General features: G+C 41.9%; 1 protein-coding gene across 3 annotated transcripts in view; it reads right to left on the reverse strand.

Annotated features, from left to right (window-relative positions):
• The window catches only part of FAM169B (family with sequence similarity 169 member B), a 97121-nt gene that overhangs the window by 35158 nt on the left and 36476 nt on the right, over positions 1 to 25487 (reverse strand). For all 3 annotated transcript variants that reach the window (XM_032622539.1, XM_032622540.1, XM_032622538.1), the window contains exons 4-5: positions 17565 to 17650; positions 12466 to 12643 (exon numbers count right to left, since the gene is read on the reverse strand). In XM_032622539.1, coding sequence (XP_032478430.1) covers positions 12466 to 12643; positions 17565 to 17650 — 264 coding nt within the window. The remainder of the gene's footprint in view (positions 1 to 12465; positions 12644 to 17564; positions 17651 to 25487) is intronic.

Below are 25487 nucleotides of genomic sequence, written 5' to 3' on the forward strand. Positions count from 1 at the left end.
CAAAGTTGCTGCAATATATCTGCAACATCTAGCCTTCAACCAACACATGCAAAGAAACAGGAAACTGTGACCCACACTCAGGAAAAAAAAAAACAAAAACAGATATAGTCAATATAACTGATTTTATCTTTTTTCTTTAGATTTATTTTTTATTGAGGTAACATTGGTTTATAACATTATATACATTTCACATGTACAATATATTTATACTTTTGAATACCCTACACTGTGCTCATCACCAAAAATTTAGTTTTCATTTGTCACCATACAGTTGACCCCTTTTACCCATTTCACCCTCCCCCTTCCACTCCCTCCCCTGTGGTAACCACTACTCTGTTCTCCATATCTAGGTGCTTGTTTTATTAGGTTTGGTTTATTCATTTATTTGGGGGTTTTGTTTGTTTGCTTTTATATTTCACATATGAGAAATCATGCAGTATTTGTCTTTCTCCATCTGACTTATTTCATTTAGCATAATGCCCTCAAGTTCTATCCTGTCCATGTTGTCAGAAATAGCAAGTTTTCATCTTTTTATGGCTGCATAGTATTCCATGGTGTATGCATGCCACATCTTCTTCATCCATTCATCTGCTGATGGGTATTTAAGTTGTTTCCATGTCTTGGCTGTTGTAAATAATGCTGTGATGAACATATATCTTTTTGAATTAGTGTTTTCATATTCTTTAGAAACTCAGATGTAGGATAGCTGGATCATGTAATAGTTCTATTCTTAATTTTTTGAGGAATCTCCATACTGTTTTCCACAGTGGCTGCACCAGTTTACATTCCTACCAACAGTGTATGGGATCATACAAAGGTTCCCTTTTCTCCACATCCTCACCAACACTTGTTATTTCTTGCTTTTTTGATAATAGCTATTCCAACAGGCATGAGGTGATATCTCACTGTGGTTCTGATTTGCATTTCCCCAATAATTAGTGATGTCAAACATCTTTTCATATGCCTGTTGGCCATCTGTGTGTCTTCTTTGGGAAAATGTCTATTCAGATCCTCTGCTCATTTTTTTTAATCAAGTTGTTTATTTTTCTGTTGTTGATTTGTATGAGTTCTTTAAATATTTTATATATTAACATTTTATAAGATGTACATTTACAAATATCTTCTCCCATTTGGTAGTTTATCTTTTCATTTTGTTGATGGTCTCCTTTGTTGCATGGAAGCTTTTAAGTTTGATGTAGTTTATTTTTGCTTTTGTTTCCTTTGCCTGAGGAGACGGATCCAGAAAGATATTGCTAAGACCAATGTCAAAGAGTATACTGCCTATGTTTCCTTCTAGGAGTTTTATGGTTTCAGATCTTTCATTCAAGTCTTTAATCCATTTTGACTTGATTTTTGTGTATGTTGTGAGATAGTGTCTAGTTTCATTTGTTTGCATGTGGCTGTCCAGATTCCTCAACACCATTTATTGGAGAGACGATCCTTTCCCTATTGTATGTTCTTTGCTCCTTTGTTGTAAGTTAATAGTTCGTATATATGTGAGTTTATGCCTGTGAGTTTATGCCTGGGTTCTCAATTCCATTCCATTGATCTATGTATGCTTTTCTGCAAATGCTGTTTTAATTGCTATAGCTTTGTAAAAGAGTGTGAAATTAGGGAGTGTGATACCTCCAGCTTTGCCCTTTTTCTCAGCATTGCTTTGGCTATTTGAAGTCTTTTATGGTTCCACATAAATTCTAGAATTTCTTTGCTTAATTTCTATGAAGAATATCCTTGGTATTTTGATAGGGATTGCATTAAATCTGTAGATTGCTTTAGGTAATATGGATGTTTTAACAATTTTAATTCTTCCAATCCATGAGCACAGAATATCTTTCCATTCATTTTTGTCTTCTTCCATTTCAGGTCTTCCACCTCCTTGTTAAATTTATTCCTAGGTATTTGATTCCTTTTGTTGCAATTGTAAATGGTATTATTTTCTTAATTTCTCTTTCTGCTAGCTCATCATTAGCATATAGAAACATAACACATTTTTGTATGTTGATTTTATACCTTGCAACTTCACTGTATTTGCTTGTTATTGCTAATAGTTCTTTGGTAGAGTCTTTAAGCTTTCCTATATATAAAATCATATCATCTGCAAATAGTTTTACTTCTTCCTTTCTAATTTGGATGCCTTTTATTTCTTGCCTAATTGCCCTGGCTAGGACTTCCAATATTATATTAAATAAGAGTGGCAAGAGTCAGTACCCTTATCTTGTTCCTGATTTTAGATGGAGAGCTTTCAGTTTTTCATGACTGAGTATGATGTTAGCTGTGGGTTTATTATATATGGCCTTTATTATGTTGAAGTATGTCCCTTCTACCACTTTATTAAGAATTTTTATCATAAGTGGGCATTTAATTTTGTCAACTGCTTTTTCTAGATCTACTGAGATAATCATATGTTTTTTATCCTTCATTTTGTTTATGTGCTGTATCATGCTGACTGACTTGTATATGTTGAACCATCCTTGCATCTCTGGAATAAATCCTACTTCATCATGGTGTATGAACCTTTTAATGTATTGTTGGATTTTGTCTGCTAATATTTTGTTGAGAATTTTTACAACTATGTTTATCAGAGATATTGAACTATGTTCATCATAGACATATAACTATTTTCATCACTCTGTGTGTGTGTGTGTGTGTGTGTGTGCTGTCTTTGTCTGACTTTTGTATCAGGATGATGCTGTCCTCGCAAAACAAGTTAGGAAGCACTCCCTTCTACTACATTTTTTGGAAGAGTTTGGGAAGGACAGGCATTAAAGCTTTGAATATTTGGTAGTATTCACCTGTGAAGCTGTCTGGTTCTGAACCTCTGTTTTGTGGGGAGCTTCTTGACTACTGTTTCAATCTCTGTACTAGTGATCAGTCTAGTCAGATTTTCTGTTTCTTCATGATTCAGTCTTGGACAGTTGTATGATTCTAAGAATGTGTCCATTTCTTCTAAGTTGTCCAATTTGTTGAATATAGCTTTTCATAATATTCTCTTGTAATCCTTGGTATTTCTGTGGTATCCGTTGTTATTTCTCCTCTTCTGATTTTATTATTTCTTTCCTCCTACTGACTTTGGGCTTTGTTTGTTCTTCTTTTTCTAGTTCCTTTCAGTGTAAGTTTAAATTGTTCGAGATTCTTCTTGTATCTTGAGGTAGGCCTGTTTTGCTATAAACTTCCCTCTTAGTACCACTTTTGCTGCATCCTATAAATTTTGGTATGTCATCTTTTCATCTTAATTTATCTTCAGGTAATTTTTTATTTCTCCTTTGATTTCTTCATCAACCCAATAGTCGTTCAGTAGCACTTTGTTCAGTCTTCATATATCTGTGATTTTTTCCATATTTCTTCTTGTAGTTGGTTTCTAGTTTCATACCATTGTGATCAGAAAAGATGCTTGATGTGATTTCAATCTTCTTAAATTTACTGAGACTTGTTTTGTGTCTCAACACATGGGCTACCCTTGAGAAAGTTCCATGTGCACTTGAGAAGACTGTGTATTCCACTGTATTTGGATGGAATGTTCTGTACAAATCTATCCAATACATCTGGTCTAATGTTTCATTTAACACCTCAGTTTCCTTGTTGATTATTTTGTCTGGACGATCTATCCATTAATGTAAGTGGGGTGTTAAAGTCCCCTACTATTATTATGTTGCTGTCAATTTCTCCCTTTAGGTCTGTTAATAATTGTTTTATATATTTTGGTGCTCTTATGTTAAATGCATATATATATGCATTATATATACATATATATATATATTAATCATTTCGTTTCCTTGATAAATTGTCCCCTTTATTATTATATACTGTCCATTTTTGTCTCTTGTTACCTTTTTGGGCTTTAAGTCCATTTTGTCTGTTGAGTATGGCTACACCCACTTTCTTTTGACTGGAATTTGCTTGGAGTGTTATCTTCCATCCCTTCACTTTTTTTTTTTTTCTGTTTCTTTTCTTTTTTTTTAAACATCTTTATTGGGGTATAATTGCTTTACAATGGTGTGTTAGTTTCTGCTTTATAACAAAGTGAATCAGCTATACATATACATATGTTCCCATATGTCTTCCCTCTTGCGTCTCCCTTCCTCCCACTCTCCCCATCCCACCCCTCCAGGCTGTCACAAAGCCCCGAGCTAATATCCCTGTGCCTTGCGGCTGCTTCCCCCTAGCTATCTACCTTACTACGTTTGTTAGTGTGTATATGTCCATGACTCTCTCTCGCCCTGTCAAAACTCACCCTTCCCCCTCCCCAGATCCTCAAGTCCGTTCTCCAGTAGGTCTGCGTCTTTATTCCTGTCTTACCCCTAGGTTCTTCATGACATTTTTTTTCCTTAAATTCCATATATATGTGTTAGCATACGGTATTTGTCTTTTTCTTTCTGACTTACTTCACTCTGTATGACAGACTCTAGGTCTATCCATCTCATTACAAATAGCTCAATTTCATTTCTTTTTAAGGCTGAGTAATATTCCATTGTGTATATGTGCCACATCTTCTTTATCCATTCATCCGATGATGGGCGCTTAGGTTGTTTCCATCTCCGGGCTATTGTAAATAGAGCTGCAATGAACATTTTGGTACATGACTCTTTTTGAATTTTGGTTTTCTCAGGGTATATGCCCAGTAGTGGGATTGCTGGGTCATATGGTAATTCTATTTGTAGTTTTTTAAGGAACCTCCATACTGTTCTCCATAGTGGCTGAACCAATTCACATTCCCACCAGCAGTGCAAGAGTGTCCCCTTTTCTCCACACCCTCTCCAGCATCATCCCTTCACTTTTAACATATGCTTGTCTTTAGAGCTGAGGTGAGCCTCCTGTAATGTATGGTTGTTTCTTGTTTTTTAATCCATCCAGCCACTCTGTGTCTTTTGATTGGTGAATTCACTCCATTTACATTTAGGGTAACTATTGGTAAATGAGGACTTACTACTGCCATTTTATCTTTTGTTTTCTGGTTTCTCTATATCACTGTTGTTGCTTTGTTCTTGTGTTTCAGCCTGCCATCTTGGTTTGGTGGTTTTCTATGATTTTTTTCAGTTTCCTCCTTTTTTATGTTTATTGTCTCTGCTCTAGATTTATGTTTTGTGGTTACCATGAGGTTTGTATAAAACTCCTCATAGATAAAATAGTCCTTTTTCTGTTGATCACATCTTATCTTCATTTACCTACAGGGTTTCTGACCTTTTCCCCTTCCCCTTCTGCATTTTTGTTGTCTCAAATTATCCCTTTTCATGTTGTGAGTTTGTTGCCAAATTGAAGTAGCTATAATTATTTTTTCTGATTTTCCCCCTTTAACCTTTATGCTATAATAAAATGCTTAATACTTATTCTGATAAAGAGTTACAATTTTCTGACTCTATGTATCACCTTACTCAAAGTTTTGCGTCCTTTTACCTTCTTGTTTCTGGTAGAAGAGCTCCTTTCAACACTTCTTGTAAGGCACATCTAGTGTTGATGAACTCCCTCAGTTTTTAGTTACCTGGGGAAGTCTTTATTCCTCCTTTATATCTGAGTGATAATATTGCTGGATAAAGTATTCTTGGGTGACAGTTTTTATCTTTCAGTATCTTAAGGATGTCATTCTACTCCCTCCTGGCCTGTCAACTTTCTGCTGAGAAATCTTCTGATAGCCTCTGTGGGTTCCCTTGTAGGTTACCATCCTTTTTTTTCCCTGGCTGCATTTAAAAATTCTTTCTTTGTCATTGACTTTTGACAATTTTAATATGATGTGTCTTTAAGAAGGTCTTTTTGCATTGAGGCAATTAGGTGTTCTCTTAGCTTTATGGACGTATATATCAAGTTTCTTCTGCAGGTTTGAGAATTTCTCAGCTATGATTTCTTTAAATAATCTCTCTGCTCCTTTTTCCCACTCTTCTTCTTCTGGGATACCCATAACCCTAATATGCACCCTTCTTAAAGAGCTGAATAGCTCCTGTAGAATTTCTTCATTTTTTATATTTTAATTCTCTTCCCTCTTCTACTTGCATCATTTCTAGATTTCTGTCCTCAAGCTCACTAATTCTCTCTTCCATGTGGTCTGATGTATTTCCAGTGCTTTCTAATGCATTCTTTATGTTGTTTATTGAGTTCTTCAGCTCCAGAATTTCTTCTTGGTTCTTTCTTAGGGTTTCAATATCTTCAGTAAAGTATTCCTTCTGATCATTAATTTTACTCCTGAGCTCACTGAACTGTCTTTCTGAGTTTTCTCATAGCTCAATGAATTTCTTCATGACACCTATTTTGAATTCTTTGTCAGTTAAATTGCAATATTCTGTGACTTTAAATTTGGCTTCTGGAGAACTGTCATTTTCTTTTTGTGGCATGGCGTTACTTTGGCTCTTCATGGCACATGATGAGTTGTTCCTCTGCCCATGCATTTGAAGTAGCAAGTATCTTTCTGCTTGATTCTAATGATTCAACCGGTTAGAAATTAGAGGTCTTTCTTCTGTTTTCCAGTAGGTGGCGCTATAGCACAAGTTTATGGTTTTCCTTACCTGAGCTGCCTCCAGTTATGTTTGAGAGTTGGCACATTCTACCCTCCACCACCTCTGTCAGAGGTGTGGCCCGTGTCCTCATTATTGCTTCTTGTGTCTCCAGGGGTCAATGATGCCTTCCTGCTGCTAATGTCACTGGGATGATGGGCTCTTCCCTGGCATCCAGGATCCCCTGAGTTGTAGACTCTGCTGCCACAGGGGGAGGATGAGGGTGGGCGGAGCAGGGGTTGCCCAGGCACCTGTGCTATGTCCAGTGTTGTAAGGTTCACAGACTCCATCACTGTGTGTGGAGGAGTAGGGGGCCTGAGTTGTGAGCACGTCAGTGGCTGGAGGAATGGGGTCTCAGGCCCCACTGGTGCTGCTGCCCAGTTACCTGTGGCTGCAGGCACCACTGCGGCTGCGAGGCCAGAGTTGTGCTCACTGCCTCCCCTGCTGTTATGTGTTCTCTGGGGCTATGGGCTCAGCTTCCATGGCCAGAGTGCTGGGCTGCTGTTCCCTCAGTTCTGCCTCCCCTATGTGTTCCAGTCCACCCACCTTTAAATGTGCAGATATGTGGAAATCTCTGGCATCCCAGTGGGTTCCTCAGAGGCACCTTTGTTGAGCTGTGGATGCTTTACTGGTTGTTGACTGAAAGGGAGCTTTTCACTCTGTCTTGTTGCTGATGTCACTCTAATATAACTGATTTTAAATAGGCCCAGATGTTGGATTTGGTAGACAAAGAACTTAAAATAGCTTTACAAATATGTTCAAAGAATTAATTTTTCAAATTAAAGGGAAATATATGCTCAATGAATAGAGAATCTCAACAAAGAAACAGAAACTATACATAACAGGAATTATACAGCTCAAAAGTACAGTAACTGAAAATTTTAAATAGGTTCAACAAGAGTTTGGAGATGGCAGATAAAGTTGAATATGGTTCAAGAGAAATTATCCAGCCAAAAAAGAGAAAAATGTTTGAAGAAAAATGAACAAAATTTCAGAGAGCTGCAAGACAATGTGAAGCACCCCAAGGTACATATAACTGGAATCCCAGAAACAGAAAAGAGAAAATAGCACAAAAATTTGAAGAAATAATGGCCAAGAACTTCCTGAATTTGGTAGAAAACTTTAAAGATTCAGAAAGCTCAACAAACTCCCAAAAAGATAAACAAAAATAAAATTACTCCTAGACAAATCAATTAAACTGCAAAAGAAGCTAAAGAGAAAGTCTTAAAAGCATTCAGAGAAAAATGCCATGTCATGTAAGACGAACAACAATAGATTAACTGCTGACTTCTCACCCAAGACTATGAAATCCAGAGGATACTGGAACAACGTATTCAAAATTCTGAGGGAAAAAAGCTAACACTAAGGGCTTCCCTGGTGGCGCAGTGGTTGGGAGTCTGCCTGCCGATGCAGGGGACACGGGTTCGTGCCCCGGTCCGGGGAGATCCCGCATGCCGCAGAGCGGCTGGGCCCATGGGCCATGGCCGCTGGGCCTGCGCGTCCAGGGCCTGTGCTCCACAGCGGGAGAGGCCACGGCAGTGAGAGGCCCGCGTGCCACACACACAAAAAAAGCTAACACTAATTATTCTACATCCAGTTAAACAACCCTTCAAATATGAAGGCGAAATAAAGGCATTTTCAGTAAACAAAACCTGAGAGAATTTACTGCCAGCAACTCCACTACAAGAAATGCTAAAGGAAGTACTTTAGCCTAAAGGGCAACTGGGACCTATACAAAAAAATTGTAATGGTAAATATGTGGGTAACTATTTTTAAACTATGTATTTTTTCTTAACATCTTTAAAAGATATAACTACTTAAATTAAAACTTATAAGTCAGTAGCAACAGATTTATAACAAACAGATCTAACATATAACAATAGCAGTTATGTAAATAAAATGATGGGTACATAAAAATACACTATTGCAAAGTTTCTATATTTTACCTTAAGTAATTCAATATTCACTCTAAGTTAATTTAAGTTTAAGATGCATATGTAATCTCTAGAGCAACAACTTTAAAAAATACAAAAATATAAAGCTAGAAAGCCAAGAGAGAAATTAAAATGGAATAGTAAAAAATATCTGATTAAGGGCTTCCCTGGTGGTGCAGTGGTTGAGAGTCCACCTGCCGATGCATGGGATGCGGGTTCATGCCCCTGTCTGGGAGGATCCCACATGCCGCGGAGTGGCTGGGCCCGTGAGCCATGGCCACTGAGCCTGCGCGTCCAAAACCAGTGCTCTGCAACAAGGGAGGCCACAACAGTGCGAGGCCCGCGTACCGCAAAAAAAAAAAAAAAAAAAATCTGATTAAAACAAAAGGAGACAGGAAAGGAAGAACAGAGAAAAACAAAAAGAAGACACAAAACAAATTGCAGCAGAGAAGATCTAAGTACAATCATATCAATAATTAAATGTAGGGGACTTCCCTGGTGGCGCGGTCATTAAGAATCCGCCTGCCAATGCAGGGGACATGGGTTCGATCCCTGGTCTGGGAAGATCCCACATGCTGTGGAGCAACTAAGCCCACACACCACAACTACTGAGCCTGCACTCTAGAGCCCATGAGCCACAACTACTGAGTCCACGTGTCACAACTACTGAAGCCGCATGCCTAGAGCCCGTACTCCACAACAAGAGAAGCCACCGCAATGAGAAGCCCACACACCGCAATGAAGAGTAGCCCCCTCTCGCCACAACTAGAGAAGCCCACGAGGAGCAACATAGACCCAACACTACCAAAATTAAATAAATCTTAAAAAATTAAACGTAAATAGACTAATGTTCCAATCAAAAGGCAGAGATTATTAAAACTAGATTTAAAATCCAAGACCCAGTTGTATGCCGTCAACAATACACATGCTTTAAATATAAAGACATAGACTAAAAGTAAAAAGCTAGAAAGAATATATTCTGTGCAAACAGTGAGCATAAGAAGATGAAGTGGCTGTATTAAAAACAGACAAAATAGACTTCTTAACAAGAGACATTACTAGGGACAAGTGGAAGGACACTTCATAATAACAAAATGGTCAATACATCAGGCAAATACAGCAATTATAAATTAGATGTGACTAATAACAAAGCTCCAAAATACACAAAGTAAAAACTGACAACTAAAAGAAGAGAAGAATCCACAATCATAAAGATTTTAACATACTTCCCTCATAAATTCATAGACTTAGACAAAAATATTAGTTAAGAATATAGAAGATCTGAATGACACCATCAGTCACTTTAACCTAACCAACATTTCCTAACCAAACATGAAACCTAATACCTACAAAATACACACACTCTTTCAAGTCCATATGGAGTGTCTACCAAAATAATATACAGGGCCATAAAACAACTCTCAACAGTTTTCAAAATATTAAAATTTAATAAGATAATATAGTTACAGACTATATTATCTTATTACAACAGAATTAAATTAGAAATCAACAAAAAATAAAACATCTGGAACAGCTCACAAATATCTGGAAATTTAAAACTCACTTTTAAAGGAACCACAGAAATCACAAAGTAAATTGGAAAATATTTTGAACTGAATTATAATGAAAATTGGTAAATGATAAATTAGACCACTAAAATTTAACACTTCTCTCTTTGAAAAACTTACTAAACCAAAATGAAAATGTTTTCAAAATATATCTGATTAAGAACCAATATCTAAAACACATAAAGAATGCTCAAAGCTCAATAATAAGAAAACAAATAACGCAATAAAAGTAGGCAAAAATATTTGAGCAGACACTTACCAAAAAAGATATATGACCATAACAAAAGCACATGAAAACATGATCAATATCATTAGTAAAATGCAAATTAAAACCAAAATTAGATACCACTTCCCATCTTGCAGAATGACTAAAATTAAAAATACAACACCAAGTACCAGCAAGGATGTAGAGTGATTGGAACTCTCAAACATTGCTGGTTGCAAGGTCTATATAATTATTCCATGGAAATGCTTTTATTCTGTCTCTCCAAAAATAAGCTAATCCAGAAATAGGCAGTAAAAAATGTTTTTAATTGGCAACATATACCTGAAAAATATATTTTATTTACTTAACTTTCTACTCATTTGATACTTTTTAATACATAAATTTATTTATTTATTTATGTATTTTTGGCTGTGTTGGATCCTCATTGCTGCGTGCAGGTTTTCTCTAGTTGCGGTGAGCAGGGGCTACTCTTCGTTGTGGTACAAGGTCTCCTCATTGCAGTGGCTTTGTTGCGGAGCGTGGGCTCTAGGCATGACGGCTTCAGAAGTTGTGGCATGTGGGCTCAGTAGTTGTGGCGCACAGGCTTAGTCCCTCCACAGCATGTGGGATCTTCCCAGACCAGGGATCGAACCCATGTCCCTTCGTTGGCAGGCAGATTCTTAACCATTGCACCACCAGGGAAGTCCCTCATTTGATACTTTTTAAACTAACTCAGTTGTTGAGTAACTAACAGTCAATTGCCACTTAAAAAAATCAGTGCGTGGATGAAAACAACAATACCTAGTAAGCAGCTTCAGAGAACTTTCCATCAAATTCGTGGAATTCGTCAGAAATGAAGAGGAGGCAGAAATCCAAGCACCTAGACTGATCTGCCTCAACTCAACACCATAATATCCTCCTTCCACTCCAAGGTTCTGGGTCTGCCTTGGGAAGAATGAGGCAGCCACATCCAGCCTCTGCTTAATTCTCACAGAGCAAAGTCTGGGGTATCACTGCAACCAGGAGCAACAGCAGCAGTGGGCAAGACCAAGGTCAAGCTCCTTCTGCCCCTTAGCTGTGGTTCTCACACATCAGGTTGGAATCTGTTAACAGTTTTTGTTTCTATTAGTAGGACATCTACAGCACAAATGATTTAGCTACAGATTTAAGACAAGCCATTTGGTAGAAAATGACAACAAATGAGTCTCCTAAGAAAGAGGAATTACAAAAATACTTCCATTTCAAGTAGTCTCCAGATCCTTGGTCTATCTAAATAATGACTAAAGAATACAGCCACCCCAAAAAGTGAAACAGTACACCAAAACAAAGGACAAAGGGCTTTCATGACCCAAGAAGCTGAAAGACACAGGGTGCTTCAGCTCTATGACTAACCTTGACAAATAATTAATTACATGACTTGCTTGCGTGGGAAACTGGTCATCTCACACCACACCGAGGGAAAAAATTGAAACACAGATTTACTCCATCCTGGACAGGTGGAACACATACACAATGTGAACACAGCTCAAAACCATAATCATAGCCTTTTTATACGCAGAGAAAAACACTCAACTCAGACAACAGCATATCTATGGTGGTGTACTGGGAAATTTTATTTTTGCTAAAATTCAGAACTTTGTAAGAATTAAATGATGGGGCTTGGACCAGTTGGGTCAGAGATGTTGACAGCCTTTCAAAATCAAAGAAACTATTAAAGAAAGCATCATTAAAGAAGAGACTGATCTCTTAGACAAAGTAGTACAAGTTCCACACTCCCTGCTCATCACAGCCCCTAAAAGTAAGTCCCAGAATTTTACCCTAACCTCGTTATCGCGCCGACCTCCCTCTCTTCTGAGGTAATGTCTATAAATCTTGGCATCCAGTGTGCCTTTGCACCACATGTCAGCTATTAGCAATGGCATTTTTCCTGACAGCTAATTGGTAACATTAAAGAAAAGAGATGAAAAGCATTGAGCTTGCAAAGTCATTTTACAACCATTAACAGCAACAAGTATTTTACAGGGGACATGGCACTGCCTGGGAATCCAAGGACCATGATGAATATTCACTCTGCCAGTAAAACGAGAAATGTGGTGAAAATGAAATCCATACCTTCGGCTTATTTACATGACAGCTGAATTAGTGATACTTCTCGTGCCAGAAGATTCTCTCCAAGTAACGTTTGGGCTCAAGGAGTCCTCCAAGGCAGGCAGACACCCAGAAGCCTCCCCCGCAGAGCCTGAAGTGGCAGTGACCCCACACGGCCGCGTGGCCCTTACCTTTCCTTTTGGTTGTGTAAAATCCAACAGCTGCTCCGTCTCTCCACAGAATTTTAGCCTCCTCCTTCACAGAGTGAGGTAAAAAAAACATGTCATCATCATCCAAATTCCTCTCCAGTCTTCCAAAAATAACGACGTTTAGAATAAAAAGCACAATCCTTTCCCCAAATGACTGAACCTTTGAAGGAAAAACAAAAAGAACATCTAAGTGAGACAAGAGGGGAAAATCAGACACAATAAATTCTATGCTTGGAATCAACTCACACGCCGGGGCCAGGTGTGGGCTCCCCCACCATACAGTTCTTCTCATGCTCAAGATCCAAAATGCGGATAATAGTTTCTCACGGAGGTTTTCCCACCCCTGACCTTTCACATGCACTGACCTCCAGGAGCGAGGAGCATGGCCAGAGGGGCCTCCTGGGTCTCCAGGACCACAGACATGGAATGTGAAGAGACAGAGAACAATCAGTCACATGCCAGTGAAACAGGAGGTTACATAGAGGCAAGCAATTTCAGCAGAAACCCTGGATGTGTCCAGAGATAAACCCAGTCTGCCATTTTTAACAACAGCCCCAGAATTCTGACCCTCAGAAGGAGGGTAAATAATTGGGGATAATTATTGGTGTCCAGTTGCTACACCAAGAGCAACTGATTTTCAATGGCTTGTGACAGATTTTGAGCACATACTAGAGTCCCAACCCCAGAGAGTTACTGGGACTCAAGGCCTAGCCCATCCTAAGGCTACAAAATGGAACTGTCTCTCACCCATTGCAATGTCATGACAATTGAGGAAACTGTACTGTGGTCAAGGGCAGGCCCACAAAAGAGCTTGGCCATTAACAAGTCAAAATGATTTCCTGCTCCTGCCTGTTCATATTCTCTGCATTTGTATAGCCCACGGATGGCACAGGTGTGGCATAAATGAAGGCCTCCCACTCCTGCACCCACAGCAGACGTAACTTATCAATCCCCACTCTATGTGGCTGAGCCTGGATATGGTCTCAGGATCCTCCTAAATGCAGTCTCCCGGACAACTACAAGCAACCGCTAAAATGTGGCACTTGAGATGAAACCAATCAGCTAGTGACAAAGTGATGGTATTGTTTTATTAGCTTTTATTTCAACAACATTGCTGTGTGACAGCCTAAGGGTGTGGGTGTTTGTCGCCCCTTCCTATGCAGCACCATGAAATCAGCAAGAGTATAACCTGGGCTGAGATTGCCCCCTACCTGCTACCATTCGATTCTCACCACCCGCCAGAGAGGTCCTGGTTTATAGGTGAGGAAATTGAAGCTCAAAGAGGCTAAGATTACATGTACTGATTTCCCTGCCTTATTCCGAAGAGGCCTTAAGACAGCTGGACAAGGGCTCTGTCAAAGGCAGGCAGGTTTACAGCACCAGACCAGGACTTCTGAGTCCCAGGCCAGGGTATCTGCTACAGCCCAGCCAGTGGCTCCCTTCTGCACTTTCATCCGTTAGAGCTTTGGGAAAGGGAAGTTTGATATAAATATGAATGTTTGGTTTTGTATTTAATACTGGACCCTTAAATGTTTATTATCATCACCATCATCATTGTGGTCATGGCTTCTTGGCCTAGATTTGCTGGGAGATCTTCAGCAACTCACAACGCCTTTCAGTTTCAGTTTCCTCCACTAATCAAGGGAGAAGACTGCCTAAGTGGTCTCTCAGACATTTGTATGTTTTTCAAATGCTCCAATAATAAAAATAAGTTAGCTTGCAGCCCTCTAGCAAATGGCACAAAGTGTTTAGTGCCAATAAACTTATTAATTGGCCCAGAATACAAAACGTTTCACCTTCATCTGGAGCCAAATCTTAGATGAGAAAAAGATTTGCAAAAGCCACACCAGCTTAACTCTGAGAAGCCACCTCAATTTTGTATCTCAGACAGTAGCAGCCAAATCAAGTTCAGACTTTAAGAATAACTAGTTCATCACAAAACCCAAGGGGTGTAATGTGGGAGGCTATATTTTTCAACTTATAAAACCAAAAAGTTCAGAGGAAAGCCAGAAGAGAAAAACAGATTGCATCTGGCAGAAGGGAAATATCCAATCAAAAACTGGCAGGAGAAAAAAGGAGAAAAAGAAAATGCACTTAATTTGTCCAATTTCATTACAGGGGGAAAAAAATGTGTGACATGTGATTCTGACTTAGAAATGTTTCTCAAAACACAAAACTAAGAACCAGTTCTAATCCCTCAATTAGGACCACTAATTATGTTCACAGAAAGAACACTAAGAAAGTTGGTTTTTGGTTTGGTTTGGTTTGGTTTGGTTTGGTAATTTGTAAAGAGCTGGCTAAGAAACAGAATGTAATTAAAAGAAAAAAGAGTCAAGACACCAAGTTCTGTAAATGGAGAGGGAAACTATCCCTACATACAGCTGGGGCAGACAGATCTTTACAACCTGCTTCATTAAGTGGAATTAACATCCAAGTATCTCTCTGTTCACAACATAAGCCACATTTTCAGAAAATGTGAGGGTTTTCCTCATCTAAATTTAGAAGAATTGATACACAAGGGAAGTGACCACTCTTGTTCTGAAAAATATATATATATTTAAAAAGCAAATCAAACTCTTCCTGGGATTCAGAACACCCAACCGCTCATACCACCTGCTTCATGCACAGACAATGACACACACAGGCAGATGTGTGTGTGTGTATGCCAGGCAGCACCCATTTGCTGAATCTCCAGCCATCGTTAACTTACTGGAAGAAAACCCTTTTCAAAATAATATCTATCGGGCTTCCCTGGTGGTGCAGTGGTTAAGAATCCGCCTGCCAATGCAGGGGACACAGGTTCGAGCCCTGGTCCGGGAAGATCCCACATGCCGTGGAGCAACTAAGCCTATGCGCCACAACTACTGAACCTGTGCTCTAGAGCCTGCGAGCCACAACTACTGAGACCACGTGCTACAACTACTGCAGCCTGTGTGCCTAGAGCCCATGCTCCGCAACAGGAGAAGCCACCACAATGAGAAGCCCTCGCACCGCAATGAAGAGTAGCCCCTGCTCGCCGCAGCTAGAGAAAGCCCACGCGCAGCAACGAAGACCCAACGCAGCGTAAAATAAAATAAAATTAATAATAATAATAATGTCTATCAAGTCAATTAAAACCAGACCTGAAAACATCCTGCAATTTGTGACAACATGGATGGAAGTTGAGGGTATTATACTGAGTGAAATAAGGGGAAAGACAAACACTGCATGATCTCATACATGTAACATGAAAGAGCCAAACTCATAGCAACAGAGACTAGAGTGGTGGTTGCCAGGAGCTGGCGGTGGGGGAGAGGGAAAGATGGTCAGAAGGTTCAAACTTCCAGTTATAAGATGAACAAGTTCTGGGGATCTAATATACAGCATAGTGATTGTAGCTAATGATACTGTATTACATACTTGAAAGTTGCTAAGAGAGGAGGTCTTAAATGTTCTCACCACAAAAAACAAATGGCAATTATGTGATGTGATGCAGGTGTTAACTAACACTGGTGGTAATCATTTTGCAGTGTATCAAATCAACGCATTGTACACCTTAAACTTACACAGTGTTGTATGTCAATTATATCTCAACAAAGCTGGGGGGAAAACAGACTTGAAAAAGACAACCCATAGACTGGGGAGAAATATTTGTTAATCGTATATGCAATAAGAACTTGCATCTAGAATATAGAAAAACTCTTACAACTCAACAGGAAAAAGTCAATCCAATTAAAAAGTGGGCCAAGGGGGCTTCCCTGGTGGCACAGTGGTTAAGAATCCACCTGCCAATGCAGGGGACACGGGTTCAAGCCCCGGTCCGGGAAGATCCCACATGCCATGGAGCAACTAAGCCTGTGCGCCACAACCGCTGAGGCTGCACTCTAGAGCCCATGTGCCACAACTACTGAAGCCCACGTGCCTAGAGCCTGTGCCCTGCAATGAGAACCCCGCACACTGCAACAAAGAGTAAACTCGCCACAACTAGAGAAAGCCCGCGCACAGCAACAAAGACCCAACACAGCCAAAAATAAATAAAATAAATAAATTTTTTAAAAAGTGGGCCAAGGATTTTAATAGATATTTTCCCCAAAAGGACATATGAATGGCCAATAAGTACGTGAAAAGATATTGAACATCCTTAGCCACAAGGAACCCTCACCCTTGTCATCCTAGGTCTCTATAAAGCCACAGTGCTTCAAAGACCACCAGGCCTGCTGTCAGAGAGACTAGCATTTGTGTCCAGTTAAATCACTTACAAGCTGTGTGGCTCAGCTTCAATTTCTTTGTCTGCAAAACAAATACCTTAAAGATTCTGAAGTCAGATAATCCCTGTGAAAAGTCTGGGTAATACACAGGCTAGCATCTAACATAATATCTACCTCATAGTAAGTACCAATAAACACTACTGGAATGCAATAAATAGAACCTCCCTGCACCTTAGAGAGATGATGTGGATTAAAGTTTCAAAATTAAGATGTGAGAGGCCACTCAGGAAGGTAAGAGAGATTTACCAATAGCCAGGTATCTGTTGCATATAGCCATTTACTACTATTTTCCTTGCTGGCAGGGTGTTGTAGATTGAACTGTGTCCCCCCAAAAGATGTTAAAGTCCTAACCCCCAGTACCTATGAATGTGATTTATTTGGAAATAGAGTCTTTGCAGATGATCACGTCAAGATGAGGTCATTCGGGTGGGCCCTAATCCAACATGACTGCTGTCCCCATGGAAAAGGGGAATTTGGACAAAGATAGACAGACAAAGAGGGAAAAGGATGGGAAGACACAGGGAGAATGCCATTGATAAGCCAAGGAAAGCTGAGGCCACCATAAGTTAGGAGAGAGGCCTGGAACAGATTCTCCCTCACAGCTCTCGGAAGAAACCAACCCTGCCAACACCTTGATTTTGGACTTCTAGCCTCTGGGACTGGGAAATGATACACTTCTGTTGTTTAAACCACCCAGTTTGTTGGCACTTTGTTACAGCAGTCCTAGAAAATGAATCCACAGGGGTAGACTGCTTTAAATTATTAACATGATAATAAGTACACTGACCTTTAAAACCTGTTTTGCAATGTCCACTTAAATTTGCAATACCTCACCTTCATCAGACCTTCTCTTGCAGGATCAGAGGTTCTTAGTACATCTTCAGTGGTCCACCAGGACTCCTTCATGTAAACAGCCACAACTAAAGAGGAAGCCAAGAGAAAACAATGATGTACACATGGCCAACTGGCCACCAAAGGGGCAGTTTTAGCAACATGCAGCCACTGTGAAGGTGCAAAGGAAAGCTATGTGCAGCAAAAGCAGGCGATGTTTCTAGAACTGAGTTGTCTGAGAGCACTGACCAGGACAGAGTGACCACTGTCACCTGAAAGGACTTCACAGGTGTCTGCAGAGATGGCCTGTTGTTGACCCCAACACAGGATGTACCCCAATGCTACTGGGCGCAAGAGGCTACACACCAATATTGACAAATTCAATGGGTGAGAATTATATTTTTTTTCAAAGTCCAACTATGTGACACAACTTGGAACTCTGCAAATTTAGTCAAACCCAACATTACCTAAGGGCATGGAACAAACCATCTTCTTATCGCCCTCGGTGCTGGGTTTGACGCTGGCTTCTTTTACATGCTTTTCTTTCATTCTCACGATGAAATTGTCATCTGCATTTTTTTGAGGACACTAACATTCTGAGAGGGGAAGGCAAACAGCTAGGAGGGCTGAGGTCGGGTCCAACCCTCAGCCACTGGACTCCAAGTTCAGTGCTCTTTCCAAGAGGCCAGAGATGGGTCAGCTGTTGATGAGGAATAATCATGCAGGGGTGGTGGTGGGGCTTTGGATAAGAAGACTCTGGGGCTGGGACCTGCAAGAGAGGAAGGGTAGAGACACCTCTCCTACCCCACACATGCCCCGCCCTTGTCTAGACAGTCACTGAGGGCTGTTGATTCCACCCACTCTGAGTTTAGACATGGGTCCTGCTGCTTAGTAGAGGTGATCCTGGAACACTCTCAACCTCACTTAGTCCCAGATTCCTCATCAGAGCTGCCCAAACTGATCACCCAAGGTGGCTAACAAATTCCAATGAGGATCAGGTGTGAAACACCCAACACAGGGCCAGGAAGGTAGGATGCCCTCAGCACCTGCTAATGAATGCGTCAGTTCTCCCCTGCTCATGCTACAGTTGCCAGGTCCCATCATTCCACCTGCTGCCCCAGGACAGGATCCACTCCCTCCCCAACTCTGAATGCTACTGGTCCATCTCTCCAGGTAACTGAGAACACTCCACCTGGTCCCCTGTCCCCGCAGTCTCCCCTGCCAATCTATCCCTCCTGAGGGGCCACTCCAAACGCAAATGCAATCATGGCCTCTGCCTCTTGTCTCTCCTTTCCTTGCTTAAAAATTACATTTTAAAACACTAAAGTCACTTTGGTTATTTTCTGGTATCTTTTTTTTTTTTTTTTAAGATTGTTTTCAAGAGAAGTTTTAGGTTCATGGCAAAATTGAGAGGAAGGTACAGAGATTTCCCATATTCCCCCTCCCCCACACACACATCCCCCACTATCATCATCCCCCATCAGAGTGGTACATTTGTTACAACTGATGGACCTACACTGATACATCATATCACCCAAAGTTCTAGTTTACATTAGGGTTCACTCTATGGGTTTGAACAAATGTATCATCACATGTATCCATCACTATGATATCATACAGAGTATTTTCATTGCCCTAAAAACTCTCTGTGCTCTGCCTGTTCATCCCTCCTCACCACCCCTTACTCCTGGCAACCACTGATCTTTTTTCTGTCTCCACAGTTTTGTCTTTTCCAGAATGTCATATAATTGGAGTCATCAGATTAGTTTCTTTCCCCTAGTGAAATGCATTGAAGGTTACTCTATGTCTTTTCATGGCTTGATAGCTCAAAATTCTTCTCAGCACCGTATTTGGTGCTAAAATATTCCATTGTCTGAAGGTACCATAGTTTAGTTCTCCTCCACTATCTTTTTATACCCCTTTAATTGCCATTTTTATACCTGTTTCTCAAGCCAGGTATCTGAGCCCAAGGGGTCCAAAAGCCACAGATAAAAAGATACATCTTCCCAGTCAAATCTTTTTGGCTGAAGAGTTGAAGGAAAATAACACAGAGTAGAAAACAAAAGTCCCTTGAACATTTAATATAAGGCTCAAGACTTTAAAACAAATTTTGTGGGGCAATCAAGTTAAGCTGCCACCACCTTCTTCCCTATTCCTCTCTGCTCTTTGAGGAACTTTCGTAGAAAACCCTGTGAAGACCAGGTGATGACATTAGCTATTGTCAAGCACTAACTCTGCACAGTCCCTCCCTCCTCTCCAAAGACCAATAGCATCTAATCCACTGTCAGTTTCATACCATTGGTGAATTTTATCTTCTCCAACAATAGTTCCAAAATTGATACAGCAGACTGAGAGAGAAGTGCCAATTAAATGCCTGACATCTGCCTTCACTTATTCAACTAAATTCATGTTCCAAATGGCATCTACTAGAACTTGCAAGAGGCTTATAAAACCATAAGGATTACTTCCCTGCTTAACAAGGTGAATCAATAAAAGATGTTCAATTTACTAAGACAGTGTATTACTGTAATACAGATGTTCAATTTACTAAGACAGTTTCAAACAGGAAATGTGTTATGATTTGGTGTTTGTGTGGTGCCTTACAAGTTACACGGTGCACTGCAGAGCATTAATTAGCCACACAAGTTGTCACAAAATAGACTGAATTCTTTTCAAAACTAATATTAAGCTGTTAAGTGTACATAACAATGAAGGTGAAGTCTGATCAAATGTAATAGGCTTAAAATGAATTGTCCTCAAACACAACTCTTGAAAAAGAGTCAGCCTTCCAAAGAATAGCAGCTTTTGATCAGAAAAGCCTGCTACCTCGTCAAGAGGAATGGGGGCCAGAGTCCTCGGAGAGAGGCTGTTTCCAGCTCAGCAAGGACAAAAGATGGAACTGGGGGACTGGCAGGCATTGCAGAGCCAGCCTTGGGGCATCGCTTTTGAGACCCTGGAGCCAGCAGGTTCCAAGAGTTAGAAAGTGGAAACTGGGGCCTTCCCTGGTGGTCCAGTGGTAAAGAATCCGCCTTCCAATGCAGGGGACGCAGGTTCGATCCATGGTCGGGGAACTAAGATTCCCACATGCAGCAGGGCAACTAAGCCCACGCACCACAACTACGGTGCTCGCATGCCTCAACTAGAGAACCTGTGTGCCGCAAACTACAGAGCCCATGCACCTTGGAGCCCGCGTGCCACAACAAGAGAAAGAAAATCCCACACACCACAACTAGAGAGAAGCACGTGCTCCACAACGAAAGATCCCACATGCCGCAATGAAGATCCCATGTGCTGCAACTAAGACAGCCTAAATAAATAAAAAAATAAAATAAAATAAAATGAAACTGGAAACCACACATCCATACTTTTAAAAGAAAAATACAATCCTGATCAGTACCCTCTGGCTCTCTACCATCGAGGACCTGGGAGACTGGACCCCTGCAAAAGGCTGAGCAGTGGTGACAGCAGTCGATGGGGCATTGTGGGTCACAGGCCAGCCTTGCTTCACTGATTTAATTCCCCTCTCCCCTTGAGATGCCAGTAATGGATTTTATTCTATAACACCCCAAGGTCTTCCAAACATGTTAAGACAGTGAGGTCCCTCAGGCTGACTCCCAGTGGCCTGGTTTCATCAAGGCGCAGCAGGATGAACTGAATTCAACTACCTGGGGCTGAGTTCCCGAATGCACAAATGGCCCTGTCCCAGGTCTCCAGAGGCTGATGAGTAAGTCTCCATCCTTGCCCCTGGGAGTTGGTAGCCTGCAGAGAAGAGAGAGCTAGACAAGCTGATGTGATATAGGGCAGGACATGATAGGTGCTAGAATAGAGCTGGGAGCCACAGAGTCCAGAGGACCCAGAGGAGGGGGTCAGTTCTGCTGAGGGGGTTGGGAAAGCATCCCTGGGGAATTTGCCAGCTCGGGCTCTGGATCACTGTGTAAGGCTTCAAAACAGGCAGAGATGACATGCGAGGGCAGAGTCACCCATGAGCAGAGGCACAGAGCCCTACAAGTCCAAGGCCACACTCAGGGCACCCCAAGCATTGGGGGTAGCTGGGCAAGGCTTAAACAAGGGAGAGGCAGAGCTGCAAACAACGATTATAGCAAGGTTGCAGGATACACAGCTAATATGCAAAAGCCCACCACTTCCCTGTATGCCAGCAATGAACAAGTAGAATTTGAAATTAAAAACAATACCATTTACATTAGCACCCCTCAAAAATGAGATACTTAGGCTTATACAAAATGAAATACTTAGATTTATGCAATCTAACAAAAATATGTGTAAGAGCTATACAAGGAAAATTACAAAACTCTGATTAACAAAATCAAATAAAAACTAAAGACATATTCTATGTTCTCGAATAGGAAACCTCGATATTATCAAGATGTCAGTTCTTCCCAACTTGACCTATAGGTTCAATGCAATTCCAATCAAAATCCCAAGAAGTTATTTTGTGGATTTCACCAAAATGATTCTAAAGTTTACATAGAGAGGCCAAAGACAACACTGAAGGAGAACAAACTTGGAGGACTGACACTACTCAACTTCAAGACTTACTATAAAGCTACAGTAACCCAGACAGTGTGGTATCAGTGGAAGACAGATCAATGGAACAGAATGTAGAGCCCAGAAATAGACCCACGTAAATGTAGTCAACTTCTATTTGGTCAACTTTGACAAGAGAAGCAAAGGCAACACAATGGAACAAAGATAGTCCTTCCAACAAATGGTGCTGGAACAACCGGACATCCACACAAATAAAAATAAATCTCAACACAGACCTTTCACTCTACTCTTCACAGCCATCTCAACAAACATAAACCAGTGCTGACGGAGAGCAAGACAACATAAGACATTTTGGATACATCCCTATGGACCTGGTGTAGGGAGAACACAGACTTCAGAGCCAGGTGGGGTTCAGATTCCAGCTTCTTCAAGGTGTGACCTTCACCCTTCCCCTACCTCGAGTCCCCCACCTGTCACATGGAGCCCACGACATCCTCTCACCTGGCCGTTATGCAGATTTGGTGAAAGAGCTCACTTCACCAAACTGCTTTGCCCAAAGGGAAGCTTTTCAGTGGTGTCCAAAAGCTTCCTCCACCTGCTTCAAGTGTTGCTCTGGGATTCCAAAGAAGTATGAAAAGCCCTTTGTTATTTGCTGGCTTTTGTCAGTGACACAACGGAAGCTGCTTGCTAACACTGGGTTTCTTCCTGGGAGCTCCCTCTCCAAACTTTCTGCTCTGGTTTGCAGGGAAATGTCTGTCTTTCTTCCCCAGCTTGATTGCTGCCATCCTATCCGCTGTCTCCCAACGTGAGTGGGGACACATTCCTACTCACCACGTTCGCTCACGACTGGTCCTTTTCCATCAGGGTGCATTAAGCCAACCATCATGTCCCTCACTTCCTCCTTCCAGGGCTGTGGGGACACATCATGCCTGATCAAGGGACACACTTTCACCTGCCCAGAACCTCCCAACAAGATTTTTTTTTTTAAAGGGCTTCAAATGCTTGGCTTTTTATTTATTTATTTATTTATGGCTATGTTGGGTCTTCGTTTCTGTGCGAGGGCTTTCTCTAGTTGTGGCAAGCGGGGGCCACTCTTCATCGTGGTGCGCGGGCCTCTCACTATCGCGGCCTCTCGTTGCGGAGCACAGGCTCCAGACGCGCAGGCTCAGTAGTTGTGGCTCATGGGCCCGGTTGCTCCGCGGCATGTGGGATCTTCCCAGACCAGGGCTCGAATCCGAGTCCCCTCCATTAGCAGGCAGATTCTCAACGACTGCGCCACCAGAGAAGCCCCCAACAAGATTTTTAAACCTTTCATCTTGCCTAAGATATCTTAATGGAGCTAACTCCTTTTTTATTTAAATATTTTTAAATCAATCAATACAACAAACATTTTTTAAAAGTTAGTGTGATTTTTCCACAGTACAGGTCAGGGAGAGCTGATTGTCACCCATCACCTTGGATGGGTGGGCTGTGGCAGTGGGGAGCTGTCCTGACAAGGACTTTGAGGCTACCGTCCAGCTCAGCAAGGAGGAGCACTGTAGAGATCAACACCCAGAGGGGGACAGTGGCTCATGTGGCCGTGCTTGCTGTCCCTCCTCATCTGCCCAGCACGAAGGATGCGGGAGGCAGCAAAGTGGCTCAGGACCCTGCAGAGGTCACAATTCTGAAGCACATGGTGCTCATCCAACCCACATGTTGAGCAGCTATTATGTACAGAGCACATCCTAAATCCACTGGAGGAATTAAATTTAGACTCTGGCTTAAGACACTTACAGCTTGGAGGAGGAGACAGTGCCTGGGATGCAAAGCACCTCTGGCCAGGGAGGGGTTGGGGGCCGTACCCTGCAGACCACCAGTGGCCGCCATGCTTCAGAAGAGAGGGACATGACCTGATTACTGTTTTAAAGTAATAATATTCACCAGAACCACATGTCCAAGCATCCACCAAGCGTCTGGCTGACTTTTTTTCAGGTGAGGCTCAGAAGGGTTAAGAACTCAAGATCAAGTGCCTGTAAACAGCAGTGTTGGGACTGGATGAGAACTGGCTCTCACTGACCCCAGAGCCCCCGCTCTAACCTCTATACTCCAGGTGAAGAATGGACAAAGAGACAAGGGACAGAGCTGAGTCCAGACTCGATGAAGGCCGACAGAGTAGGGAAGACAAAGATGAGAGGAGAGACAAGGAGGCAACAAGCCAAGACAGCGATGAGAAAGGAGAGGCCGGCACGGAAAGACCTGAGCAGAGTGGACCTCAAGAGTGGACATCAAGACGGGGAGGATGGCTGCCATTTATTCAGCAAACACTGACAAGTTCAGGCACTGTACTTGGCACGCAGGGATTTGGGCAGAAGACACTGCCCGGCAGGAGTGAGACAGGCCACCAGGCCAGGACCACACAGACCATGACCAGCGCCCAAGACGGAAGGAGCATCAGGCACCTACTCGAGGGCTATGTCTTCATCCATTCAGGCTGCTGTGACAACATACCACAGTCTGGGTGGCTTATAACAACACAAATTTACTTCTCACATTTCTGGACACTGGAAGTCTGAGATCAGGGTGCCAGCATGGTCAGGTTCTGATGAGAGCCCTTCTGGGTTGCAGACAGCTGACTTCCCATGGTGTCCTAATTTGAGGGGACTCCACCCTCATGACCTAAGCACCTCCCAAAGGCCCCACATCCCAACTCCATTACATGGGCTTAGGACTTCAACATATAAATTTGCTGGGTGACACAAATATTCAGACCATAGCAAGCTGTCTGGAAGGGCTAGGCAGAGTTCCAAGAATAGGCCTGAGCCAGACGGGGCTCCAGTGCTGGGGTCTCTGGGGACCAGGTTGAGGTACTGGCTTTGTCAGTCTCTGGAGGAGTCCAATCAATGTGAGACATGATCAGAGTGGTGGTTTAGAGAGAGAACAGTTAGCTTATGCCCAGGTGGGAAGAATTAGTCCTTTAGAAATTAAGAAGAAAAAAAGAAAAAGGTTATTTGAGAAGGATCACACTGGATTCGGGTGTAGGTAAGGCTGGAGACAAGGAGGGCAATGAGAGCCTGTGGTCATCCAGCCAAGAAGTAAGGAGGGGCTGAGTGCAGCAGTCATGCTGGCAGGGAGGGAGATGCTCGGGTGGCAGAAAAGACCACCTGGGAATCAAACTGGTCCTAAGGCAGAAGAGAGAGGGAAGGCAGGACAGCAGCCAGCTCCCAAGCTTGAGAAGAAGCACGCAGGTGTCTTCACCAGGAGGAAGTGAGGACGAGGAAGAGGCGCGAGGGTTTCAGTTTTGAAATGCCTGTTAGAGATAGCAAGGTCAGGGTGGCCAGCAGGTGGCTGGATACACAGCCAGAGGTAAGCAGAGACAGAGAAGGCCCATTCCCCACACCATCATAGCAACCAAGGAGGGAGGAGCTCTCATGCGCACGCTTG

This window comes from Phocoena sinus, chromosome 2, assembly GCF_008692025.1.
Source record: "Phocoena sinus isolate mPhoSin1 chromosome 2, mPhoSin1.pri, whole genome shotgun sequence".
Classification (NCBI taxonomy): domain Eukaryota; kingdom Metazoa; phylum Chordata; class Mammalia; order Artiodactyla; family Phocoenidae; genus Phocoena; species Phocoena sinus.